Raw genomic sequence first — 19,787 nt, forward strand, 5'->3', positions numbered from 1 at the left:
GAGCCTGTTGTTCAGGCATTGTCGTTTGTTTGATGTGGTTCATAAGTGTTTCTTGTTTCTCGTTTTTTATATAGATTAGACCATTGGTTTTCCTGTTTAAATTGTTTTACACTAGTCATTTTGGGGCCCTTTATAGCTTGCTGTTTGGTTTTAGCCAAGGCTCCATGTTGAAGGCCGTACTTTGACCTATAATTGTTTACTTTTTATACATTGTGACTTGGATGAGAGTTGTCTCATTGGCACTTATTCCACATCTTCTTATTTCTATCATCATAGATACCAGGATAAAATGTTGTTCGCCAGACACAGGTTTCGTCTACAAAAGACTCATCAGTGACGGTCGAATCAGATATAAAGGCCAAATAAAGTATGAGGTTGAAGATCATTGAGGACCTAAATTCCAAAAGATTGTAGTATACATTTCCTTTTATTTCAGTTGACATAATGAATATCTTACATTTCTGATTTCAGGCAACTGGTTCAAAAATTGGAGTAACATTAGAAGCAATTACCACCATCTCTGTTGCACTTGGCATTTCATTTTACTATAGCTGGAAGTTAACCTTGGTAACTCTTGGATTCATGCCATTTATGATCGCTACAGGAATTGTACACAGTAAAATCCTGACAGGATTTGCAAGGGGAGATAAAAATTCCTTAGATCAAGCAGGAAAGGTAAGGATGGTTATGATGATATTTTAAATGCTAAGTTTTTTTTTTCAAAACAGTTAAAAACATATATAATTTGCATAAATAAAGTTCAAACACAGTAAAACAAGAAATATTTTATATCTACCTGGACCTGCAGTAAACTAAAAGTGTTTTGATTATAATTCTGTTGTCTGGCAATGAATCAGTAGGGTCAGATTGGGATCACTTCTGTTGTCTTACATTGTTGCTGTTGTCCACATCACACTTTTTTAATCTGAAACTCCTTGAATATTGCCACCAAACTTGTACATATTCATTTACAAAACATGAAATTGTGCACCTGCTAATTGATTTTTTATCTGAGTGATTTTGGGGTTTCCCATACCAACACTTGGAGTCACCCAATTCTGCTAATATTATTTGGAGACATGCAGTGTAAAACCTATCTTCCAAGTAAGACTTGTCAATTTGTTACACTGTGTAGCTGTTTATTTAAAATTAGTCACTAGTGTATACTTATCAAATTTTCTTGTCAATGACTGGCATATAAAAACATTTCAAATTTTTATCACATTATTAGTTGAACGCTCATAAAACATATTTAACCCCGCCACATTCCTTATGTGCCTGCCTGTCCCAAGTTAGGAACTTGTAGTTTATTGGTTGTCATTGGTTCCTGTCTGTCATATGTTTTTCTTAAATTGTTGTGTTATAAATTAGTGTGTTAGTTTTCTTGTTTGAATTGTTTTACATTTTTCATGTCAAGACCTTTTACAGCCAACTATATGGTATAAGTTTTTCTCAATGTTGAAGGCTTTATGATTGCTTTCAATTGCTTACACCTACTTCATTTGTACTCTGGTTAATTGATGTCTCATTGTCAATCACACCAAATCTCTTAATTTCTATATTATCAAGTCTCAATTTTGTAATAATATAATATTTACAAAAATTCCCAAAAAATGGAAAATATGTAATGCAGTGGAGGCTTCATTTCATAAAATCAGTGCTGTCAAGTCTCACACAATTTGCATGAGACTCACATATTTTCCTGCTTATTTGGTTGCATTTTCCTTTGATCTATTGTTTTTTCTCTTTGATCTTTACAATTTTTGCCAAATCTAACTCATTTGCTTCATGAAAACTTGACAGCCCTGTAAAATGATTATGAAATTCTTAGAAAGTGTTCTTTGTTAATTTCAGCTATTTTCCGAGGTTGTAGATAATGTAAGAACAGTAGTATCATTGACAAGAGAAGAAACATTTATAGGACTGTATAATGGACATATAAACCATGTTTACATGTAAGTATTAGCAAATATATAATTTAGATTGTTAGTTGCTTGTAATAATTTTACATAAATGCTTAAAAAGCTACTGTGAATTTATATTATTATTCATGGGATACAAATGTTTTTGATTTCATGTGTATAGGTGAACTATTATTTTTTTTCAAAATGTAGTCATAAAATGTAGTCTTTTATATTTATATAAACATTTATATTATAAATTAAGGCGACAGTAGTTTACCAATGATCAAATCTTGTAAATTAATTAGGGAGAGACAAATCAAGGCAACAAACAGGACTTGAGGGAAATCCACAGTTTGACCTCCATATTAATTTACACTCAGAAAAAAATGTCACTGTCCGGAATAGGACACAGTTTGTAAAATTACAGATCAGACAACTATACTGGTAAAAAAGGCAATATCTAATTGTTAACTTTTTATACATTGTGACTTGGATGGAGAGTTGTCTCATTGGCACTCATACCACATCTTCTTATTTATTGTCTCGCCTTGACAGAGTCAAAAAGCGAGACATAGGTATGCTGTTTCCGGCGGCTGCTGCATCAACAATGTATTAGTTTGTGATTAGGTCTAGTTTAAGGTGAACCACTAGTGGTTGGTCAATTATATTTGGTATGCAGTTGTATTAGCACTGGCACATCTTATTTCCATGGAGATTATTTGGCCCTGCCCCCTCAGTCATGGTCTATTGACTTTGAAACTTTGGCTTAATTTACATGTATTAGTTTGTGATAAGGTCAGTTTATGGGGAACCACTAGTGGTAAGTCAATGATATTTGATATGCAGTTGTATAAGCATTGAAAGGGAACGACTTATGATAAGTCTATGGTATTTGGTATGCAGTTGTTTTAGTATTGGTACATCTCATTTCCATGGAGATTGTTTTGCCATGTACCTTCAGTCATGGTTCATTGACTTTGAATATTTGCATAACTTACATGTTAAAGTATTGTTTTAATTTCAACATCTGCATTATCAAAAGTACAAAAAGGCGAGACATATCTCTGTGTTAACAGTTTAAAATATCTAACTGTTTGATATTTATATCTAACTAATTTTATACAGATCATTAATTAAAAGGTCAATCTGGAATGTTATTGTTTACGGTATATGTAACTGCACAATATTCGTATTTTATACAGATCATCTAGGAAGAGGTCAGTCCTGAATGGTATTGTTTATGGAATATCTAACAGTATAATGTACTTTGCTTATGCTGGTGCCTTTACATATGGATCTTATCTTGTACAAAAGGGCGAACTTGAGTTTCATCTTGTGTTCAGGTAAGTTAAACTGTATGAAAATAAAGATTTTCAAACTAAAAAAAAATCGAGAATGCAAGGCATATGTAGGCAAATCTGGTGAAGTCTGTGATGATGGCATTGGTCATTTGTATGAAGCTTAGTATTTCAGATTATAGAAGAATTAGGTGGCTAATGGTATCAAGTGTCTGTCTGGCATATGTCAGTCAACTTTGTCCTCATTGTTATGGTTCAATGATATGTTAAAGTCAAATTTTAGTTTTCCCATTTTGATATAGTTTGTCCGTCACTTTGAGTAATAGGTCAGTTGTATTTGGTCTATATACAGGCTGTAAGGTGTAGGAGTCACATGACTTTCACTCTGATATACAAAAAATTATCTACCGATAAATGAGATTACTTATTATTACTCATAGTAACTGAGAGCTGACCTAAGTATGAAAATTTACTGTTGATTATTGAACAGTGAGGTCAACTGATTTCTTGTGACACCTGTCATGTACATTTCACAACCAAACTATAGTTATTTTGGGGCCTTTTATAGCTGACTATGCAGTATGGGTTTTACTCATTGTTGAAGGTCGTACGGTGACCTATAGTTGACAATTTCTGTGTCATTTGGTCTCTTGTTGAGAGTTGTCTCATTGGCAATCATACCACATCTTTTTATTTTTATATAGACCAAAATTTAGTTGACCTATTTCTCATAGTTAAAAAAGCTTAATGTTGATAAAAAAAGTCTGAAAAGAGGTCAAGGTAAGGATTCTCCTGCCAGATGGACATTTATACCTCACAACCATTCTATAGGCCAAATTGATATGACCTAATTCTGATTATACACCTTTATCTTTCCAGAGTATTTGGTGCAATTATATTTGGAGGAATGCACGTTGGTCGAACATTGTCAATGTCTATGGACTTCAAGAAAGGACAATTAGCAGCAGCCAGACTATTCCAGGTTATAGAGAGAAAACCTAAAATAGATGCACAAGAAGACAAGGGAGACAAGCCAGTAAGTGAAAATTGTTTTTCAATGGAGTGTATTATCCTGTAATCGCAATATTATACAATTATGGCCTTCATCTAAAGTAAATATTCAAAATTATTAAACCAACCAATGGTTTTTTTCCCTAAGATCAGAAGGAAGGACATAATTGTGTTTTTTTCTCACTGAACAGAATATTTCTACCAGACTGCAACAAATGAAGAGAAATAACTAGTTATTTCTTTGATGTGCAAAAGCCTGCAAAATTTAATAACATTATTTTTACTATGTGCATATTCCCAAACAGTTATTGCCTATGACAAATTTGCTGTGGGAAGAAGGTTTTTTTGTCGATGGAAAGAAAACATGATTTTTATCCTTAAATAGAATACTATCTAGTGGAATTTTTTATTTCACTTTTTAGCCTTGTGTATTGTTAATGTGTAGTAAAAGTTACTGACATATACACAAATATAACAATGAACACTGAAAAAAATGACTTTTTCGATTCTTTTTAGGAAAAAATTGAGGGAGATATTGAACTAAGCAAGGTGAAGTTCCATTACCCAGCTAGACCAGATGTACAAGTTCTGAAAGGACTGACAATAAAGGCCAAACAAGGAGAGACCATAGCTTTAGTTGGGACCAGTGGGTGTGGCAAAAGTACAACAGTACAGTTAATGGAAAGGTTTTATGATCCTGAAGAGGGCCAAGTGGTAATTTTTTAAGTAACTTTGTGGTAAATTGGTGTTTCAGTAGCAGGTATAAATTGGTTGACAACTCCGTAGAACACATTTTTATATTGAACCTGATTGAAAAATACAAACAATATACAGTTTCTTTTGAAAGACTCGGTCCATTGTAATTATATTGCTTTTAACAATCTTGTTGTCATCTAGTGTAAGAATTCTATTTCATTAATTTGAGAATGGATACCATGAAAAGAATGTTGTTGTAAAAAAAAATTGATAATCTTTACATTTGGATTTAAATGTGGATGAACTGGTCCCATTAGTGATTTAATGATAAAATGATTAAAATACATATTCACAATGTGATATATATATATTTAAACAAAAACAAAATCTAAGGATATAGGATATAAGAATACAGAGCATTTTGGAGCAGTCTCAGATTTTATCCTCAGGGAACAACTTTGAAAGATGAGCAAAATAAACCAGAATGATTTGAAAGGTAACTAAAATTCACATGCCATTTAATTTACTTTCTAATTGCAGATGCTTGACAGTAGAAATGTCAAAGACTTAAACATAAACTGGTTACGATCTCAGATAGGAATAGTTTCTCAGGAACCAGTCTTATTTGACACAAGCATTGCAGAGAATATAGCTTATGGTGATACATCACGAAACGTACCTATGTCAGAAATCATTGAAGTATCTCGATCAGCAAATATACATTCTTTTATTGAAAGTCTACCTCATGTAAGTGACTCAGTATGAATAAAACTGAAGTACCATATCTTTGGTTACATGCAATTTGGATATTCCTTACCAATTTATATTTCATACCTATTGAAATATGTGTTTATAAACAATTTAGCTGTAAAAGAAAATATGATCCCAATTGGGTTGAAATTTATCTTTTCTATAAAAAAAAATTGTATGGGATCACAAAATCATTTATTTGACTTTTTTTTTTATATAGATAAAACATGATTATTATAGTCTAATTTTTAAATAATGTTTGAAATAGAAAAAATAGATTGAAGATTAATAATTTTCAAAGAAATATACATATTAAGCAATAAAAATTATACGATACAAACAGTAAAGTTTGCAATAATCTAATATTCACTATATTTTGAAGTTGGTTTCAAATAAAAAAATATTTTTGAAACGGCAGACTGAGTCCTTATGCTACTAATAGTATGTACCAATTGGACAGAACAATAATGAACTTTAAGTATAAATTGTGGCCACAATGGTTTGTTTAAGTAGTCTCTCTGTCAAAATAAAACATGAATTTAACAATAAAAACAAAAAACAAAACAAAAAAATATTAATTATTGATTTATTCTGAGACTTGAGAGGTTTTTTAAATTATTTTTTTACAGTCAGGTTTTGACCAGTTTTTTAACAGAGGTTGAATTACAATATGAGTTAACTAATTCTAATTTGGTGCATAGTATGATAAGAAGACTTTGAGCATTGAAAAGCAATATCACTCTTGGTTGTATACAGTCATATTTGCCAGACATGACCTAAACTGAAAGGTCAATGACCGAAATGGTAGATTGAGATATAAGTAAAAAAATATTCAGAAATTATTTTGGTCATTTCGTTGAGATCGGGTCTCTTTTAAAATCGCCAATTTGCAATAATTTGTGAATGTGTATAGACATGCTTTTCCTGTATTAAAACTGACACTTAAGTACAGTTTGGTCCATCCAATAACCATATTATTGCCTCCTGCAGATATTGGCTGATGATCGCTAATCCTGTTCACACCTTACAGAAGGGATTCATGAAAAATTAACTGTTTTAAGTCATTAGAATCATTGCAACTTTAAACTGTTGCTTTCCATGACTTGTTCATGAATGTTTTTTAGAAAAACGGTAAGTAACTGCATAAAGTAAATGCAGCCACACCTTCAATACCAGTTTGTTGATGCCATGAATCTGTGAATATTTTCGACAGTCTTTAAAAAGGACTCCAACTTTCAAGTCATCTCAAAATGAAAAAATTTCCAGTTCTTGATCATGGTAGCAATCTTTGCCTTTTGATATGGTTTGATGCCAGTTCTATAGATAGTTTTTGATTGACGCAATTTGAACAAGAGTTACTTCCTTTTGCCGCCATGTTGGAGGTCTATGTGCACAAATTCCTTTATAAATCAATAAAATTCAGCAAGACTCTAGAAATAGTTGTTTTCTGAGCTATTATAATTTCTTTCAGGCTTGCTTAATTCATCACTACGACGTAGTAAGGAAATTATCAGACTTGTTTGTACCACGTTTCAATTTGATTAAAATAAAAGAAAATCAACCATTTATATCTCCAAAATGGTGGTCAAGGGAAATAACTCAAACTTAAATTATGTTATATGGAAACCTATCTATTTTTATACGACCGCAAAAAATTTGCGTTCGTATATTGCTATCACCTCGTTGTTGTCGTCGTTGTCCTTGTCCGAAGACATTTGGTTTCCGGACAATAACTTTAGTATAAGTGAATGGAATTCTATGAAATTTAAACACAAGGTTTAATACCACAAAAGGAAGGTTGGGATTGATTTTGGGGGTTATGGTACCAACAGTTTAGGAATTAGGGGCCAAAAAGGGGCCAAAAACAAGCATTTTTGTAGTTTCCTGACAATAACTTGTGTGTAAGTGTTTGGATCTCTCTGAAATTGTACCACAAGGTTCCATATCACAAAGGGAAGGCTGAGATTGAGTTTGGGATTAATTGCCCCAAATGTTCAGGAATAAGGGTCAAAAAGGGGCCAAAAACAAGCATTTTTCTAGTTTCATGACAATAACTTGTGTTAAAGTTTATGTAACTCTCTGAAATTGTACATTTTTCCTGAAAAGAAAATAATCTTCTAAATTTAAAATAAAAATTGGGGGGGGGGGGGGATTTTTTGAGGGTTCATATTTTTTATCGTCAAAATTTTTGAAATTTCAAATTTTTTGCAAATTTTTTTTGTGGGGGGGGAGGTTCATACTTTTTATCTTCTAAATTTTTCAAAATTTTTAAATTAAAAAAAAAAAAAATTTGGTGGGGGGGGGGGGGGGGGAACAATTTTTTGGGGGAATTTTTGGGGTTTTTTTTCCTAAAAACTTTTCCATAGATTATTTCTGATTTATATTAAAAAGCAACAAATACTGATATGGCAGGAGATAAACACCAAACAGGGTGTGTAAATTAATATATTTAACTAAGTATTGCGCAACAGCACAGTATTGCACAATACCGCAGTATTGCACAACAGCACAGTATTGCGCAACAGCAAGAAATCTACAATTGAAAATAAACACAAATCTTTTAACCAATTTCAATGGGATTAATTTAAAGTCTAATTTTTGGGGATTCTTACCTTGTATTACTATTTTGGATATTGGGCCCCTTTTTTAAATTGGTCTACATTGAGGTCTAAAGGGTCCAAAATTAAAGTTTGTTTGATTTCATCAAAAACTGAATTATTGCGGCTCTATGATATGCTGAATCTTATTGTGCATTTAGATTTTTTCTTTTGGGCCCTGTTTTGAAATTAGTTCATATTAAGGTTTGAAGGGTCGAAAATTAAACTTGTTTTTCGATTTAAACTAAAATTAAATTTTTGGTGTTTTTTTTTATATGCTGAATCTAACCATGTTGTTAGATTTTGGATATCAGACCATACTAGGTAAATTAAATGTCCCATTTCAAATTTTTAAGATCTTTGACCACATTTATTTTGTGTCAAAAACCTATATTATGTCAAAAATTTGATCACAATCCAAATTCAGATAGTATCAAGCTTGAATATTGTGTCCAAACTTGCCCAAACTGTTCAGGGTTCCACCTCTGTGGTCGTATCAGGCTGCACTCTGCAAAGCATTTTATTTCATTTACTTTTTGAAAGTATGTTGCCAATCAAAAAAATTGAAATCTGCAGAAATAAAAATACTCAATTTTATCACCAAATTGTGAGAGAGAAAAAAATGTTCTGCAAACATTTCCAGTCATACTTAATTCAATTAAACATTAGCACCGTGTATCATCAGTACAGTGGATATAACCAAGCGGGGTGTGATCGATTTTTTCCTGACACGGTAAGAAAATCTTTGTTTTGTTTTATCTACATTCAGTGTAAATTTCTCAACATCTGAAATTCCTGCTCCCAAATAATTTTCGCATTGATTTTTTCCTATTTATAAGACAACTTTTATATTCTTATAAGAATAATAAACTTTTACATGCGCAAATAGTTGTGAATGTCAACACCAACTTTCAATTTCGATACAGTTATGGAGCCATTTACATGTTTTATTGTTGGCCAAAAGTAAAAGTTACCAATCATAAACCTACCTGTGATAACTCATTCCATGAAACATTTTGGGTAATAAACAAGTGTGAAAATTAAGTTTTTGTGTACGGTGTACATTCACTTAACTATGCACCGTACAGAAGGATTTATGTGGTCAGCTATACACCGTACACAACGCTTCTTTTCGTAATAAAATATCGAAAAATAACATATGTATGAAAGATTTCAATGCCAATTATTGAAACAGCTATACTTATTACGCACACACAGTGGCCTTCTATCAGAAAAAGAGTTGCAATGAATATAGAATCATATCGGATGAGATGAGCGCCAACTTCTTTGACAAGTATTTTCACATGTTTTTAGTAAGTGTTCTTGTTTTGGGAAAATAATGAGACTTCTCTAATCATCAACCTACGACCAAATCATTTCTTAAAACAACAATTATGTTTAGATTGAAGTACACATTGATATTATGTAAACAAAACAAAGATTTTATTACCATGTCAGGTCAAAATCGATCACGCCCGCTTGGTTAGTACCTATATCCGCTGTATTGATGATACCCGGTGATTAGGAAATATGAATAAATTTTGAAAGATTTATATATCATGAATGAATTACTACCAACAGGGATATGAAACAAACGTTGGTGACAAAGGAACACAACTTAGTGGTGGACAAAAGCAGAGAGTTGCAATAGCAAGAGCTTTAGTGAAGAATCCTAAAATACTTCTACTGGATGAGGCAACATCAGCATTAGATACAGAAAGTGAAAGGGTTAGTATGGATACAAATATGGAAAATATGCAAATTATGCACTACAAGAAAAAGATTTCTTTATTCTCATGTTTGAACTTTATCTTTTGTATGAAATTGAAAAATTGTAAGCATGCACTTTATGCCAAGTGTGATGTCATTTTGAGAACAACTATATTAAAGTAAATTTTCAAAAAAGACATATTGTTTATCTAGTCATTGTTTTTGCTATGTTTTCAGCTATGACTTTTTGTGATTATATTCATGAAATACAAATTTAAAATTTTAGCTAAAACAACTTCTTTAATATTCTCTTTTCACAAAAAAAATCATGATAAAAATTTAGCAAAAGTTAAACTGAAATGTACTTATGAACTTGTGAGTATTTACTCTCTTTAGATTTTTATTTAAAAAAGTTGAAGGACTACTGTATGCTTTATAGTTTGTTATTTAGATATACCATCAGAAGAAGGACTACTGTATGCTTTATAGTTTGTTATTTAGATATACAATCAGAAGAAGGACTACTGTATGCTTTATAGTTTGTTATTTAGATATACAATCAGAAGAAGGACTACTGTATGCTTTATAGTTTGTTATTTAGATATACAACCAGAAGAAGGAATACTGTATGCTTTATAGTTTGTTATTTAGATATACAACCAGAAGAAGGACTACTGTATGCTTTATAGTTTGTTATTTAGATATACAACCAGAAGAAGAACTACTGTATGCTTTATAGTTTGTTATTTAGATAGACAATCAGAAGAAGGAATACTGTATGCTTTGTAGTTTGTTATTTAAATATACAATCAGAAGAATAGTTGATTCCATTGGTTTTTCTTTCAGATTGTGCAGGAGGCTCTGGATAAAGCACAACAGGGGCGGACATGTTTAGTCATAGCTCATAGACTATCCACCATCAGGAACTCAAATAAAATAGCCATCATACACAAAGGAGAGGTTGTAGAGTTAGGAAACCATGCAGAACTTATGGCATTTAAAGGAATTTATTACAAATTAAGTACCCACAATCAAGGAAAATAAAGCAACTGGTTACCAAAATGGGAACAATGACAATCATGTACCTTTGTTAATGTCAGAATGTCTTATAGTATAATGCATGAGGGTTAAGAAACAATCCTTTAGGATATGTTGATTGTTGTTGTTTAATGCAACTCTCATCAAACTTGGCTGCATCCTGATGGTCAGTTCTTGTTGGTGGAGGAAACTGGAGTACCAGATGGAGAACATCAACATTCAACACAAAAACTGGTAACCATGAATTAATTAAGATTGGAGTCAAGCACATCTTGCCACAAGCAGGATTCAAACTCACAACCTCAGTGTTGACATGCTATTCATCAATGCAGCTGATTTACCTAGACCACTTGGCCATTGAGGCCCTAGATTCCTTTAGGTTTAGAACCACTTATTCAGGCCCGGTCCTACATAAAGAAAATAGAACATATTTTAAACAAAATATTTCCTGTAACTTTGTCAAAAGTAAAAAATAAAGGCTGCAGTAGTACATCGCTGTTCAATAGTCATAAATCGATTAAGCGAAAACAAATCCCGGTTACAAACTAAAACTGAGGGAAACATTTTGAGTAATTTTGGAATCAAATGAAAGCTAAAGGACTTTGGATCCCTGTAGAACCCTTGTTGAAACATTTTCTGAAAGACTGAAATTAAAATAGGTGTGTATATTTACCCTCTTCCTCAGGTCAGAAGCCTTCATGAACAAGTGTGCTCTAATATGCAATTAAAAGTATTTTAAAATTTTCAGCGAAGTCAGAAAAAGGTACAGTTTTGACATGAAATGACTGTCACTTTACTTGAACTTATGACAAAATAGCAATATATGCTTGAAATGGTAGAATTTAACATAGAAGTCAATGGGACTATAAATTAGTGGTTTTATTCCTATTTAGAATACTGATGGGAACATTTTTTACCCATATGACCAACAATTTCTAAATAGTTGAACAAATATTTGTTTAAAGTATTATGTTTTTTATATTTTGTTGTTAAGGTTTACTATTACTATTTTGTTTTTTTTTTGTTGTTCTACATCAGTTTATTACAGGAATGATTAAATGCAATATAAAAATACACATAAATGTTAAATGTTGTCCTCAATTTAATAAAATTAATGTTTTTTATATTTTGTTGTTAAGGTTTACTATTACTAATTTGTTTTTTTGTTGTTCTTCATCAGTTTATTACAGGAATGATTAAATGCAATATAAAAATACACATAAATGTTAAATGTTTTCCTCAATTTAATAAAATTAATGTTTTTTATATTTTGTTGTTAAGGTTTACTATTACTATTATGTTTTTTTGTTGTTGTTCTACAGCAGTTTATTACAGGAATGATTAAATGCAATATAAAAATACACATAAATGTTAAATGTTGTCCTCAATTTAATAAAATTAGAACTTGCCAAAGTTATTTTCACTAATTAATATTACCTCAATAAGATGTTATTTATTTAGCTTGTTGATTGCATCAATCATATTTGTCCTAAAGACATTTTTGACTCACTAAGAAATTTGCCATTCTTAAATGTAATATTTTTAGATTCTTTTTCACATTTTTTGCAGGAATTTGGAAATTGATTACTTTTTTGTTTGTTTGCTTATCTTATGTAGTTGTCTGCAAACATTTTTTTAAATCTTCTCATATGATAATTTTCTGTACATGTTAATTTATCTGCATGATTTTTTTGTGTGTTAAATTTGGGATGACATAATCTCGGTCATATTTGCACACTATAGTACAAATCCTCCTCAACCCATTATTACAATTTTTTTTAACTTTCTCACAAGTGTCACCATAAAATGCTATTGTGCATGTTTATTTTGTTATTGATGTCAATTATTTAGGGATTTTCCCTTACCAAAGCATGGTTTTTGCAGGAATATCATTTTGTGAGATTTGCTCACAATACTTCTAGATTTCAATTGCTTTTTTTAGATGGTATACTTTATCCCTCCATCAGTACAAACTTTGTACAATAATCCATATTTGTTTGAGTGATTGTCATGAAATTGTAAACAAAAAGAATAAGGTTTGAAGCTCCCTTTTTATGTTGTTTGTCATCAAACATGTGATAATTTAGATATACTTTGCTAACTTTCATGAAATTTTAAAAAGTAGGCAGAAAGCCCTCTGTATAATTTAGAGGACTATCTTGCATGTGTTTTGAAATTACGGGTCTTAATTATAAAAAGGGAGAAGACAGTTTTTTGTTCTTGTTTGATAACTTTGTGACACTTTCCCTGAATGACACTAAATTTAACAGTGAAATCACAACTTATTAATGAACTCGTTCTTTAATGTGATGATTTTCTGAGAATTCTCTACTTATTTCATAAAACAATTTGTATTAATTATGCATTTATTGTATATTTGGAATCCTTAAAAGAGATTTGATATGCAAAATAACCCTATATTCTGAAATGGAAAAAGTTGCATTATTTTAGCATTTTTCACAGTTTACTTTGGTGAATTCTTGGGAATTGTTTGCAGTTATCATTGATAAATTCAAACATTTTATGAAAATTTGTGAAATACTTTAATTTTTGATTGATATGTATTGCAATATTATAACTGTGATTGGTTAATTTTATTGCAGCTAACAATATACAAACATTATTGCTTTGTTCATTTAGTTTTGTATCATTTTTTTCCCTTTTTTTAATTAGCATTTTTATTTAATTGTATTCAGCAAAAGTAACTTTATAAGTTGGTATGTTTTCTAGGTATTATAGTATCTTTATTATTTGTATTATGACATATCTTTGGAATCTCATATATTTATGGCTATTCCTATTTTATACATGTGTATTCTTATATGATCACCATATATTTATATTTATATTTATGTTTTATTTAATTTTCTGACAAAAGATCTGCTGTAACTTTAAATGTAAGTTATATTGACCAACATCAACATTTAACATCTTGCCATTATGGACAAATCTTGACATTATTTATGACATGCAAAATATAAAATATGTTAAATTGGTAAACATTCCATTAACATTATTATTTTACCATTTGTTTTTTTTTTGCAAATGTAACCACACTGGAAAAATATAGGACAATTGATATTATCAGAAAATAGTCTATCTATCCATATATTTTTTTTTTTTAATTTGGGGAGTAATTTGGCTGCTCTGCTATTCTATTATCTAAATGAAAAATAGTTCCATCAAAAATAGAGAATTTGTAATTAAGAAAACAAAATGTGTCTATCTGTGACACAGATATTCTTGAAAAGTCAACAAAATAATGATGGTGTCCAGTAATACTTTTGAAAAAATGACTTCATATTTGCTCTTAAAAATCCTCAGTTAAATAGTTTTCTTATAAGCAGCAACCCTCTAGTCAAGGAAATCATTACCCAGTCAAAACAAATCAAAGACTGTTTGCAATTGGTATTTGCTACTTCTCTGCAAAGCACTTGGCATTAAGGAGCAACAGCAAAGACCAGTTGGTTTCTGAGACAATACCATGAGTATGTCTTTTGAATATGAAATGTCTTCCTGTGGACTGTAACCTTATGAACTAGCATGCTAAAAATCCTACTCGTTCTAGTTCTAAGCAGTGTTCATATTCATATCTCCTCCTGAAATGCATGTAATTTTTGTCACTGAACATTAAACACCAATCTATATAGGAAACGCAATTCATTGAATACTGTATCAACTGGGATGTATATACTCACTATGTAGGTGCTGCTGAAATGTTTCTTCATAAACATTGCATGGAAAGTTCACAATAGGAAAATTTAAATCATCTTTTTCTTCTGTAAAATATACCTTCTCTCATTATCAACTGCTAGATGCAATTCGAGTTATTAAGAGGATCTAACTGTATTTATAGTGTCATCTAACTCAAGTTAAATGGGTTATAGTGATCAATACAGTTCTCAAACAAGAATAAATCTATAAACTGAATGTGAAGCTAAAGTGATAATGCTACCTTCTCTTCATATATCTTTAAAGCCCATGTATGAAGTGCATATGCCTCATACAAATAAAGCATCACGTCATTGAAAAGAGGAGCACATTTTGTTCCCGATAGGAATGCAAATTGTCTGTTGGAAAATACATCCACTGAATGTAAAAGGTAAAATGTCATTAAAAAAATCAAGCATCTTAATGATATCAGTTTGGGATAACTTCTTGTTGGAATCAGTTGGTTTTTTTTTTTAATTAGAATTATCCCTTTCTTAATATAATATATGTAGATATGATAATCAATCTGTTTTATGATACAACATTGGACTAATTCTTTCAATCCAATCTGTCTTTTAATTTAGAATGAGGAATATTTCTGTAAAGAGTAAAAAAAAGGTATATTTATGAAGTAAGATAAAAAAAATTAAATGCATTGCAAGACTTGTAGATATGAAGATCTGTTAACACCTATATATGAAATATTTCATTGATACTTTTTTGTAAAATATACTTACATCTCCTTATTTGTATATAATTTGGAGGTTGGTAATGTTGGTTTCTTGGTAAGATTCAACGAAGAACGATAAATGAATTATTAACTTGCAGGTTTTACATGAAAATTTTTTGTATTTTACCATTGGTTGTTCATTGTTAAATTTTTCACATAATCAGCAACAATTCATAGACTTGTGTTTCAATGTCAGGTGTCTTTTCAGCTTTTCACATTACCAGTAACATGTATTCAAGGTCTTTCATAACCTTTTTTGTTTTATTTTAATCAGATGAAATATTTGACCAACATTGTAGTTCTTTGCTCTAAGTAACCAGCTTTACCCAAAAAGATATTTGGTCATGTAAGATATCTTTCATTGAAATATCTGTTTGGGTAATGCTGTTATTCATTGTTGTTACTCATATTTTAAGAATATTGATGGCAAGATCAAAAGATGTGGCAATTTTGGCATATTCTTTTTATTTGAAGAAGTTTAAAGGATTGAGCCAATATGTGCCAAATTTTGATTAGTTACATTACAAAGTGTTATAACTGGAGGTATCTCCAAAGATGTACTTCCAAACAAAATAACAACAATACAGACTAACATATACATTTATTCAGATGTTCTTGTTGAATACTGTTATTTTGATATAATTTGCCATATCATATTGTTTTGTAGTAGAGATGATGTTTTGTTTTTCAAAATAAAAGTTTCAGTCCGTCGTTATTTTGTTTTTTGTTTATATTTATCTTTTAGTGTCTGATTTAATGCATTGTTTTGCCATCACTGCCTATCATTGTAACGGTAACTGATAAACACATTTGAAAATATGAGGTTAATTTCAATGAGTCAGCAACCCAATGATGGCACAGGTTGAGGGCTACAGTTTAAAAAATATTCATTAAATTCAATCATGGATTCATGCAAAACACAAATAAAGTATATATTAGTGTATCATGCTTAGCTGATCCATAAATAAAACAGTATCTTCCCTGTTATTATGATTAGGTGGTCCAGTTTTGTTTAAGAGCATCAAATACTTTCTGCCAGTGTAGAAGCTTTAAGTAATTGGAATTAAAACATCTGGTTTTTGTATTTAATATTTATCAGGAAACCAGATAAAAGTACATAGTACATGTATTAAGATAAATCATCTGACATGCACCAATATTAACTAGTGTTATCTATTGTATTTTCGTATTTGTATTCCAAAAGTAGTTTATAAAAATACAAAATTGTTTACAAACTGAGGAAAAGGGAGATTTTCCTAAGCAAGATTTTATAAAGCTTGTTTACTTCAAGTATGAAAAAGAGTACACAGTTATGGTATATATGTAAACCAATCTAAAATCGTAACTACAAGGTATTCTCAAAGATCAAAAGCCTCTTCCATTTTCCTCATGTCTCTTCGGGTTTAACTCATGTCAAGTGTGTACAACATGTATCTGAAAACTTAGGTGAAAACGAGACTTGCATACAAACTGGCTAGAATTATATCTTTTATCTGCGTAAGTGTTGCAAAATTTAAAGTTATATATATTATGGGCATGATTCAGACTATGCTGAAGGCATAACTTGTAATTGAGTATTTTAAACTAAAATGACAAAAATAATGGGTGTATCAGTACTGATTGGATAAATCTCAGGAAAGACTTTGTCAAGCTGTTCTGATTCAGCTTCCTTGGATCCCCATTTTCATCTTTCAGTTTGAAATTGGTATTTGATACTTCTCCGCTAAGCACGTTGCAATTAGGAGCAACAGCAAAGACTGTTCGGTTCAGAGACAAGATCACGAGTATGTCTTGGTATGAGGAATTGTCTTTCTGTGGATTGTAACATAAAAACAAGCATGTTAAAATTCCTGTTCGGTGTAGTTCAAAGCAGGTTTCATATTCATATTACATTAACATGTTCTTTTCCTTGTATGAAAAATGTAATTTTTGTCACTGAACATTTAACACCAATCTACATAGGAAACGCAATTCATTGAATACCATATCAACCGAGAGGTATATACTCACTATGTATGTGCTGCTAAATGTTCTTCATAAACATCACATGGAAAGTTCACAATAGAACAAAATGAAATCAAATTTTTCTCCTTTAAATATAGTTTTTACAGACGCTAACTATCAACTTCTAGATGCAATTGAGATATTAAGACGGTCTAACTGTATTTATAGTGTCATCTAATTCAAGTTAAATGAGAAAAAAGCTATCAATGCAGTCCTCAAGTTTAGATAATTCCGGATGGTGACATCATCTATATAAGGTTTGTGAAGCTTAAGTGATAACGCTTGCTACTTTCTCTTCATATTTCTTTGAAACCCATGTATGAAGGGCATGTGCCTCATACAAATAAAGTATCAATTCAAGGAAAAGAGGAGCACATTTTGTTCCCCCATAGGAATGCAAATTGTCTGTTGACAAATATATCGTCATTAAAAAGCATCTTAATGATGTCAGTTTTGGAAAACTCCTTGTTAGAATCAGTTGAATTTCGATTTTTTTCATGAAATAAGGTTTGTGCCTTCCTAAACATGTATTAGTATCTATAACGAACATTCTGTTTTCTGAAACAACGAATGGCAAATTCTTAAACTTTATAAAAAAGTAAAATAACAAAAATACAGAACTCCGAGGAAATTTCTAAACGGAAAGTCCCTAAGCAAATGGCAAAATCAAAAGCTTAAACACATCAAACGAGTCATATTCCTGACTCGGTACAAGCATTTTCTTTTGCAGAAAATAGTGGATTAAACCTGGTTTCAACCACAAGAGGGTTTATGAGGCCTTTAACCTCAAATATGTGAAATCCAAACCTCCGGATTGCTCATGTGCATCGTCAAAATAAAATTATAGTCCAGCTGGTCATGTTTTTACTGGCGACCTTGGCATCGTAACCAGTGAACAACTAAGAGAGATGTTAGCCAAGGGATCAAAATAAAGAATTCCCCAGCCCATCAACTGGAAAAAGAACTTCAGGTTACTGATGGATGCAGTTGAGGACTATGCTAGAAAATGGGTAAAGCGCAAACCAGACGAACCAGAACTGGACACTTTGTCTGAATGGATCAAAGCAATTCGATCATGCATTCAGAAGCGCATTCAGAAACTACGATGTACTATTAGCACAAGGGTTTCTAACCCATTCACGAACCCGGAGGATGTAGATGCTTTATCCTCTTTGCATGACAAATATGTCGTTGTTCCAGCAGATAAAGCCTCCAATAATATTGTCTTAGTATGTAAAACCATTATTTGCGATATCTCACAAAGCAGCTTGGAACAAACGGCACAACTGGTAATCCTACATATTCTTTAACTTCAATTACAAAGGATGAAATTTTACAAAATCACAAATCTGTCCTTCTTTCTTTTGGTATTAACATCAAAGAAAACAAAGAAAATCTTCCGTCATTATACTGGATACCAAAGCTTCACAAAACTCCGTATAAAGAACTATACATAGCTGGAGCATCAAAATGTTCGACTAAACATCTTTCTAAAATGCTAACTACTATTCTTTCTACAGTAAAATATGGCCTTCAAAAATATCGTGATGGGATATATTCAACCATTGGTGTCAATCAGATGTGAATTCTCAAAAATTCTAACGATCTACTGCTTAGATCACAATCTCTGCAATTTTTCAGCAACATTAAGACCATTGATTTATCTACGCTTTACACTACTATTCCCCGTGTTCAATTGAAAGATCGACTCCACCATCTCATTAGACAGAGCTTCTTTTTTATATAAAAATGGGAATCGTAGATATAAATTTCTTGTTTTGGGTTATAATAATTCTTATTTTATGAAGAAACACACTGATTCTATCAGAATATACACTGAAGATGATATTATCAAAATGCTGGACTTTTTAATCGACAATATATTTCTTGAGTTTGGAGGATTGATATTTCAACAGACAATCGGTATTCCAATGGGTACTAATTGTGCACCCGTTCTGACCGATTTGTTTTTGTACTCGTATGAAGCATAATTCATTCAGAACCTTCTAAAAGACAAAAAGAATAAGCACCTTGTTTAATTTTACTTTCAGATATATTGATGATGTCCTATCACTGAATAACCCATATTTCAGTCAGTACTTACATCTCATATATCCCAGTGAACTTGAAATTAAGGATACTACTGATTCTAGAAGGACTGCATCATACCTTGATCTTTTCCTCAATATTGACACAGATGGACGACTTCACACTAAAATGTATGACAAACGGGATGATTTCAACTTCCCAATTATCAATTTCCCATTTCTCAGCAGTAACATACCCTCTGCTCCGTCTTATGGTGTTTACATATCTCAAGTGATAAGTTATGCTCGTG

At 31.2% G+C, this 19,787-nt stretch overlaps 1 protein-coding gene across 1 annotated transcript in view; it reads left to right on the plus strand.

The window, feature by feature from the left end:
* The window catches only part of LOC127728508 (ATP-dependent translocase ABCB1-like), a 61,429-nt gene extending 49,301 nt beyond the window's left edge, over nt 1-12,128 (plus strand). Inside the window, exons 19-26 of the mRNA XM_052235894.1 lie at nt 472-675; nt 1,855-1,955; nt 3,107-3,247; nt 4,082-4,238; nt 4,730-4,927; nt 5,450-5,656; nt 9,838-9,984; nt 10,813-12,128. Of these exons, the coding sequence (XP_052091854.1) occupies nt 472-675; nt 1,855-1,955; nt 3,107-3,247; nt 4,082-4,238; nt 4,730-4,927; nt 5,450-5,656; nt 9,838-9,984; nt 10,813-11,010 (1,353 nt within the window). The 3' untranslated portion in view covers nt 11,011-12,128. The remainder of the gene's footprint in view (nt 1-471; nt 676-1,854; nt 1,956-3,106; nt 3,248-4,081; nt 4,239-4,729; nt 4,928-5,449; nt 5,657-9,837; nt 9,985-10,812) is intronic.
* Nucleotides 12,129-19,787: the final 7,659 nt, after the last annotated feature.

The sequence above is a fragment of the Mytilus californianus genome, unplaced genomic scaffold (genome assembly GCF_021869535.1).
Source record: "Mytilus californianus isolate M0D057914Y unplaced genomic scaffold, xbMytCali1.0.p SCAF_2, whole genome shotgun sequence".
In the NCBI taxonomy this organism is placed as follows: domain Eukaryota; kingdom Metazoa; phylum Mollusca; class Bivalvia; order Mytilida; family Mytilidae; genus Mytilus; species Mytilus californianus.